We start from the raw sequence: 9427 nt of genomic DNA on the forward strand, positions 1-9427 counted from the left end.
AATCTTAACATTCTTTCTTAGTAAGAAGAAGCCAACTAACCTTGAATTTTGATGTTATCCTTGCTATTAATTTTCCTTTCAGAAAGGTAGTATAGCATGACTGACTTTTATAAATTTTTCTTATTGAATAGGAGTGTAACTTTTTTTCCCCTTCATCAATGATGTCAATAGAATTTGTTTTTGAGATTGTGACTAGTAGAGAAAAAAAAGAAAGAAATAGAGAGTGGAAGCAATGATTTACTTGATTCGGCCTATCTAATGGCATTCCTTCACCGTGGAAAGACTTGAGTAACTATATATTTATTATATTGAATTGTTCATAAGAAACCCAACAAAGAATATTTATAAGAATACATTACGCCTAATATGGACCTTACCCACGGTAGTCCATGCTATTTTACAAAACCACAATTTATTGTATTTACCGTATATCTTAATGTATTTTAGCATTTCTCCCTCAAGCTCAGGGTGAAATCTCAAAGTCAACTTAAGTTTAGAGTTTTTTTTTTTTTTTTTTGGTTGAGAAGAATTAGAGCTACCTTCTACAAACCGGTTTGGTGGGGCCACAATGGTTGCAAAGGAATAGCAGATGTCATAAAAGAGTTGTTTTGACAGAGAAACAAATTATACAGAGAATTAAATGGGATATTAAAGCTAAAATGGGCATATTGTTATGGCTGGAAATACCATACGTCACAAAGTTCTAAGCTCTACGTAGGTTTTTTGTTGTTCTCTGGTTTGCAAGTTGTAAAGTCTATCAAATAAGTTGGCTCTATTTTTATCAAAGTGTGTAGACTTACTGTCTTTTTGTTATATAAAATTATTGAATTCTATAATAAAAAAAAGGTCGGTTGCGTGTGAATTATGGGATCACGGGGGTGTAAACATTGATGGACGTAAAATAAAATAAAAGGCATGAAAAGATCATTCTGCTGTTGGGTTGCGACTCAAGATAGGTTTCTTCCATGCTGGAGATAGAGACAATAAATATATATATGCAGCAGTTGGAGTAGGGCAAGGATATATAGCTTTCTTTCATGGTTGGAGATAGAGACATTATGCTAATTTATCTTTATGGTGTTTTGTTTTTCTGTAGGAAACAAGGGAAAGTCTTGGAGTCTAGAGAGAGGACTTTTAATTTTGTAGGGTAAATTTTCAAGAAAGCAGAAAAATATATTACATTTTTCAACCAAGAAGAAAATTCAGTTTGAGGACTCAAAAAGAAATGTTCTGGATATTTTCCTATAAAATATTATAATGGAAGGATAACAAATAATATATGGATGGATAAAACAGATTATGATTGTAGGCCGACCATTTGTTCCTTATGTAAGGTTTTTGGGTAAGCCACTACCTACTGCGGTAGACTTGTTTAACATATCCACACTATTTACAAGACACATCTATATCTATATGTGAGACCAGCATGATAATGTAAATAGTATATTTGAAAGTGACTTCCCCAATCATCATGATTTTATTTCCTTTTGCTTCATTTTTTCTCCTTAATTATTTCTTTGTAATCCTGAGTTTCCCAAGAAGATAACTAAAGACTTCATATGCTTTTGTAATTTGTGTGGAGCCAACAATTAAAAACAGAAAAAAAAAATGTTACTTATCTGTCTTTTATTATAGTGCTTATACAAGTTAAGGAAACAAGGGGGAAATTTTTAGAAGGAATTTGAAACTCGAAAAAAATATATATAGTTGCATGTTCCCATCGTCTCAAATGTATCTTTATTACTTATTCAAAAAAAAAAAAGTATCTTTATTAAGCAACATGTATCTTGTTATCACTTGTAGGATCAATCAAAACTTGATAAGAACCTTCACACAATCAGGCTGCTTCAATTTCTCAAATGCTTTATCTATATCTTTCACTAAAACTTCATGAGTCAAAAGTTCATCAAGTTGGATTTCCTGTGAAAAAAGAGTAAATCAGCATTTCAAAGTTCCCAAAATTCGACATGATCATGATTAGTAATTTTTTATTATCATAAAACAATTTTTACACTATAATTGGAAATTTTCAAGTTTTCCATCTGAATATGAAAGCATAATCAGTGTTATATATCCCTACCCAAGGGAGGAAAAAAAACAAACATATGAAAAGAAATAAAAAGTAGTAGAACACACTAAAGTATAAATATTACTAATTTTACTACAAAAGATATACAAACTAATATGACCATTATTTTTACTGAATAAAATAATATGGCAATTAATGATGAGTTTTAATTAGCTCAACAAATAAAGATTTTTTCTCATTGAATGGTTCAAAAAATCAATTTTCATTTGTGAACATGAAGCAGCCACATTTTTTAGTAAGCAAACTGTGAACAAATTCAACATTGTAATTAAAATTCACCTTATTTTTGCATTTGTCTATTATAATAGGAAGGTCAGTTTTGGATTTGAGCCCTCCAAAAATGCAACCCTTCAAAGTTCCACCAAACAAGAGAGAAAGGAGATTGACCTGGACAGTATGATCAAGTCCTGCCCCAATTACTATTGTTTGTCCTTTTCCCTGACCATCATGCACAACCGAAAAATATATTAAAAAAATAAAATAAAATGAAATAAGTAGTCCGCAATTAATGTATATATAGGTGTAGTGTGTGTGTATTTTTTTAATGAAGAAATATATATATAAGAGGTGTTAAGTTGCGTGGAATCATATTTGTGTTTGATCTGAATTATAACCCTACTTGATATAAAAGTGTTACAATTTTTAATGGGATATTTTCAAGATTTAGTCTATGAAGCAGAGGCTTGGGATATAAATACCCTTTTTGACCCTCTTTTTTAGTTTATTATGAATCTACTATGTGAGATATATATATTATTGTTTCATATTAGAGTTGACGTATTGTTTTAGTATGAAAAATTGTACTATCATATTTTGTATTTTTTTTCTTAAAATTAGTGAAATCATTGTAATTTCGTGGACATAGAGAATGCCTGCGTTGGTTAGGCATGTGTGTTGGAACACTATAACATTGTTATATGAAAATATAAAAAAACGTGCATGTTGAATTCTGAGACGTACCATTTTTGTGGCTTGGAGAGCTTCATTGATCAAGGGAGGAACCCCAGTGCACTCAAAGCAATAATCCACACCCAATCCACCTGTTAACTCTTTGATTAGCTCAAAAATAGATTTATCATAATCACTAGGGTTTATAAAATCAGTCATTCCAAAAGCTGTTCCCTTTGTTTTTTTCTTCTCATTTATGTCAATGCCAATTATCTTTGCTGCTCCTTGCACTCTCGCCCCTTGAATGGCCTGCAATTTACAAGGACATAATTTCAAACTTCCTTGATCCACCTATGGGATATTAAAAGGAAAATAAAATGAGAGTTTTTTTTTTCTCTCTCTTTAGTAGGTTATCTGAACTGCATTAAAAAAAAACTTCAACAAAGTATAGCCATAAAAATATTTAAAAAAGAAAAAAGTAAAAAAGGGAGAGAGAGAGAGTAGTTAAACAATACGAGTCTACTCATATATGTTACAAAGTTGGAAATTGAATCTGAAAACTATATATGAGACATATTTTATGTCAGAAAAGCCCATGATAAAGCCATATCTTTAGTATTTTGTACTACAATAAATCAGACGATGTTATATGATCAACTCTTTTTTTTTCCCTCTCTAATTTGAATTATTTGCTTGGAACTAAGACTAATTATACGAAATAATCATGTCCCTCGGGCCTTTAGGACTTGAGTTATAGAGTAAGCTTATGTCATGCACCCTTCATGTACCTCTATAGATTTGTCATATCACATGTAATTCGACAACAAAATATTTCAGTACAAATTTTGCTTTTCTATTACCAATTAGGTTAGGTATTATACATCCTGAAATCTTCAACCATGTGAATGTACGTGATTGATAATGGGTCTTTATCTATCAAATTTTCATTAATTATTAAGATATTTCGATGGACAATTGGACACTGAACGTGTTGTTTTTTCTTTGTGTTGTTAATTGTTATAGGTCCGAGTGATTTGGATGAAGTGAGAACGAAATGTGAATCATCATTTTTTCACTTATCATTTGTGGATCCACTTTAACGTGAAGTTTCTCAATCTTTCCTTTTTAATTAGTGCTTTCACATTCACTTTGATTATATATATATATATATATATATATATAGACACACACACCACTCAGACCATTTAATTAGTGGATGTCTTTATCTATTTAATAGTGGCTGATCGAGTGCTTTCAACCTTCTGTGCATATGTCTGTGGTGTTTTGTTTTCATACTTTTGCCATGTCCTAGTGCGGTAGGTATTAAAAACTCAGCCAGACATAATGATTAAAATAGCACACTGACAATTAACAATTAGGAAATTACGACGAATATATAATAAAATTTTTGAAAAAACTATAGATGTTATTGTATAAAATTTACAAAATAATATGACAGTGAGTTTCAATGTTGAATTATTTACTGTTTATGAGCTGTGAGTTATGACGCGCCAATATAACCCTAACATCACTCTAAACTTGCTGAGAAAGAAAACACATACATACCCCTAAGCCAACAGCACCAAGACCAAGAACAGCCACAGTTGATCCTCTTTCAACCTTAGCATCCTTCCATACAGCTCCAAATCCAGTAGAAAATCCACATGAGAGGAAGCTAGCATGTGGAAGAGAAATAGTTGGATCAAGCTTGACAACATAATTAGCGTCAACAACCATGTACTCGGACCATGTTGAGCAAGTAAAAGCGTGGTACAATTTCTGGCCTCTAACAGACATTCTTGAAGTTTCATCAGGCATTAGACCACTTAAAGGTACAGGGTATTTGAGGCATAAGTTGGTCTTTTCTGAGATACAATTCTCACATTCATAGCACTCCCCGATATATGTTGGAATCACAAGATCTCCTTCTTTTAGATCTGTTACTTCCTCGCCCACACTCTCTACCACACTGCATTATAAATGAATTTTTTTAACTTTCATTTTGCATTCAAAGTCTAACACATCACTATGTAAAAGCTTATTATATATATTGTACCATTTATATTAATCTTTTAAAACCAATCATATATAAAGTGTTGTTATTGGTCTGAAAGTTCATTAATTGAGAGCTTACCCAACACCTTCGTGTCCTAGAACTCGAGGGAAAAGAGGCTGTAGATCAACAATTAATAGCAAATTAACCCTTTAGCCCAAAGAATACAAGTTGAAATTAAATTAATGATAGGACAGTAACAATTGGGAAGGAAATGAATACTAACAATTGGGAACCCTTTGGTGTATAAGAGGTCTGTGTGACACACACTAGCATATAGGATCTTGACGCGAACTTCAGATGATTTTGGTGGCTCTACTTGTATCTCTTCCACCTTCACTGGTTCCCCATTTCCCCAACATACCGCCGCTTTATATCACACATTCACACCCCATTGTTGAACAAATTAGAGAGAGAGAGAGAGAGAGAGAGAGAGAGAGAGAGAGAGAGAGAGATAAGTTTATAAATACAAAAAATAAATAATAATATTACATTTTAAATCTTATAATACAAGGTGTAACAAATTAAATCTAAAAGTTTGACGCGTTACTTTGTGAAACTTTAGATTTCAATTTATTACTTTTAGAATTATAAGTTTTAATATATATTTTTTAAATATTAAAGTTTAATGTTTACTTTTATTTAATTTCTTAAACCCTTAAAATATAGGATTTAAAATATAATTTTTTTTTGAAGTTTATAATATACAAGTATGCATGCATATTATATATTATACTGAATTCAACAATTATTTATTTATTGAAATGAAATGAAAAGGTACTAAATTAATAAACATATGAACTAATAAATTAAAAATTAAAAATTAACTGTTTTTACACAGATTTTCAATATATATATATATATATATATATATATATATATATATATATATATGAAGAACAAACTTCATATTAACTATCAATTATATATGTAAAATCTACTACAAACATAAAAAGGAACTTATAATAAGAGTAAGGTTGGGGGCAGGAGGGGTGGTTTCCCTTGTTGGATAAATGACTGAAACGTTGGGCACTGCATCTTCTGATATCAGACGTTTTTACTAAGCCATAAATATAAATAGGAAATGAATCGATGTTTATTTTTCTAAAGATGTAATCAGGCATACCTTTGCATGTAATGATTTGTAAGTCCCTCTTTGACATTGCCCAAGCAATCCAAACTAACCAATACGATTCTGAGTTCAGAGCTCTTTGTGTGTGTGTGATATCAGAGAGAGAGAGAGTAGGTGGGTGTTGAGGAGCTGTCTTCTTTGTGATTCTTTCTCCTCTTAAGCAATGTAATATATACAAAAATTTGGGGGAAAATGGGTTTGACTTTATTTTTTTTTAAATCTAGCACAATATTCCTGTTTTGAAACTGTTAAGCACTGTATCGTTGTTTTTGAAACTCGATTTTAATAAAATTGAGTTTTGTATAAAACTCAATATTCTCAAAATCGAGTTATATGTAAATTTTTACTTAATTTTTTTAAATAATTAAGGGAAAAAATATGTATAGAACTCGACATTAGCAATGTCGAGTTCTACCTGTAACTCGATCTTTTTTTTTAAAATCGAGTTTCAAAACAAAAATATTGTGCTTAATAGTTTCAAAATAGTGATATTGTGCTAGATTTTTTTTTATTTTTAAATAAGGATAAAATCTCATTTTCCCCCAAACATTTGTTACACAGATTTCTTCTTTTTTTCCCATTAAAAAAAGCGTTTCAATTTATTTATTTATATTTGTTACACAGATACCTTTTTTTTTTTTGAAGGTTTGTTACACATATATCTAAATCATAACATATAAAAGTAATATAATATTATTCGGTACATACAATGTACAATGAGGGTCCGTTTGGATAGAACTTATTTTGCTGAAACTGAAAACTGAAAACACTGTAGCAAAATAATTTTTAAATATATGAATAGTTTTGTGAGACCTATTTTTAATGAAAAAGTTGTTAAAAAGTGAAATTTGTGGGATCCATAAACAGTGCATTTGTGCACTGTTCATGGCTGAAAAGTCAAAATAAGCTGCTGGGTAAAAAAAAAAAAAAAAAAAAGCAAAAACGTAGACGCACAAACCGCGGATCCAAACGCCCTCTGAGTAATAATGTTTTTTTTTTTTTTTTTTTTTTTTTTTTTTTTTTCTGGGGGCTAAAACAATGTCTAATAATGTGACTGCACACTAGCTGGAGCGTACAATAGACAAGTAAAAGTCATTATTGAATGTCCCACATAAAAAAAAAAAAATATATATATATATATATATATATATATATATATATATATATTTCTATTATCTATATAAAAAATAAAAAAAAAAGACCGTTGACGTTCTTGTCTTGACAAAACGATAGAAGGATGACTTAAACGGCAGCTATTTTATAGGGCTGAAATTAATCAAATTATTGTGTTGCTCCTTAATGTATGTGTGAGCTAAAAAATAGTTAAAGTCCTTTTTTGTCAGAAAATTATTAGGTACTTTAAGAATATTATAAATGCATAATTCTCTCTCTTATAATAAATAATAAATCTTATGAATTTAATTAGTGAAACCCACTATTTATATGAGAGAAAAAAATACACATTTATAATACTCTAAGAGTATACAATAATTTCTCTTTTTAGTCATTTTGTCATTAATTCGAGAGGTTCTTACTTTAATATCCTGTTGCCCACATGTTTGACTGAATTTACTGTATTACTCCTAATTTCATGTGTGAGCTACAAAAAAGTGGGGCCCTTTTTAGTCTTTTTGTTGTCAATTGGAGAGGTTTCTTGCTCTATATTCTGCTGCCCACACGTTTTTTTTTTTTTTGAAATTACTAAGATACTCCTAAGTGAATGGGTGCTCTACAAGTCTGTGAGGGTCTTTTTTGGTATTTTCGTCTATCACATCTGTCATGTAATATAAGATTTTACATTGAATCATAGAATTTGTTGTGTTTTTAAAATTTGGAAAATTTTTGGATTAATTTTAGTAGAGTAGTTTGTATTGTTACTTCATCTTAAATTTTAACTTGCTTAAGTAATCCTCATCTACTTTCAAGACCATCATTCTCTTTAAGTCTCCATTTACAACAAGTGAAGGGGGTTTTGAACTTTGAATACAAGTTTTCAACGTAATTAAAACAATTTTATTGTTTTACAATGCTTTCTTTTTTTTTTTTCTTTTGGATGGGAAAGTTACATGGCTTTTAATCTTTTTATTATCAAAATGTATCGCGTGCAAGGCGCGGATTCAATAGTAGCGTTTAAAAAGAGGACACCAAATGGCAATGTGGACATGTTTCTTGTTTGAGCAAAAAGATAAACAAAAAATACCTTGTACATGATTCTCAAAGAAAATAGAAGTAAAAGACAATAACTTGGACTTTTACTGATGTTGTTGAGGGCAGCCATGTCGCATATAAAGTTCATTAAGAGCATCAGCATTTGTGGTGTAAAAAATTTAGCAATTTGGCATCACAATTCAACACAATAAAATAATATATTTATTGAGGGGATTGACGAACTCAACTTCTTTGGACAAAGTCATCCAAACTAACGAGATAGCATTGACAGACAAACTAACCAAGTGCCACTGACGATATAAGCCACATTATTGATGAAGGAAAAGAAGCCATTCAATGTGGTCAAAATAAATGCCCCGGACGGTTACAGGGACAGCTGTACGGACCGTTGGAAGCCCATCAATGCTCACATCATTGACCATAAGGCGTTGACGCTATATTAATTCATTTTTACGCAAAGCGCTTCCATATACTAACTTTGGCATCAGAGGCGTTGTGGTAGGCACCACACCGGTGACCACTTGAGGGGAGCTATCACACCATATTCACAGCTAGAAATACAAGGGTTGGACTCAATCTGAACGCACTTACTTCGACTGGTGAATTTACACTTCATCAATTTGGCACCGTCTATGGGGAAGACATTTCCATACTCAAATTCAAAAACGTAGTTTCTATCAACTTCTATATTCAGATGGAGTCTAACCAGGATTCAACAGCCTTAGCTCAGCAAGTCCGAGCTCTTGCGGCCACCGTTGAAGAGCTCACTAGGTAGAATCAGGAAATGAGACTACGACTTCAACAGGAGGAGAATCAGTCCAAAGCCAACCAGGAGGATCAGGGAGATAGCCATGGAAGAAGTAACCACCGAGGGCCTACCACTCCAGATGAGGAAGGAGATGGATGAGTTGAGGAATGCCATTAAGGAGAAAATGGACCGGAGCCTGGATAGAATGGTCAGGGCAACAGACTCTTCTTTCATTACTGTGGTCTTGGAATACCTTGTGCCGTTGAAATTTCGATTGCCTCAACTTGAGCCGCTTGACGGACTTAAGGACCCCCAGGACCACCTCAACACCTTCAAGACGACACTAGG

At 31.7% G+C, this 9427-nt stretch overlaps 1 protein-coding gene across 1 annotated transcript; it reads right to left on the reverse strand.

The window, feature by feature from the left end:
• Window positions 1-1589: 1589 nt before the first annotated feature.
• Window positions 1590-6310, reverse strand: LOC142618713 (8-hydroxygeraniol oxidoreductase-like). The gene is made up of 7 exons (XM_075791703.1): window positions 6157-6310; window positions 5257-5399; window positions 5112-5149; window positions 4544-4946; window positions 3050-3286; window positions 2369-2527; window positions 1590-1920 (listed from the first exon to the last, which is right to left on the reverse strand). Exons 1-7 carry the CDS (start codon window positions 6191-6193, stop codon window positions 1810-1812), a joined length of 1128 nt encoding a protein of 375 aa, XP_075647818.1. The 5' UTR covers window positions 6194-6310; the 3' UTR covers window positions 1590-1809.
• Window positions 6311-9427: the final 3117 nt, after the last annotated feature.

The sequence above is a fragment of the Castanea sativa genome, chromosome 12, assembly GCF_040712315.1.
Source record: "Castanea sativa cultivar Marrone di Chiusa Pesio chromosome 12, ASM4071231v1".
Lineage (NCBI taxonomy): Eukaryota > Viridiplantae > Streptophyta > Magnoliopsida > Fagales > Fagaceae > Castanea > Castanea sativa.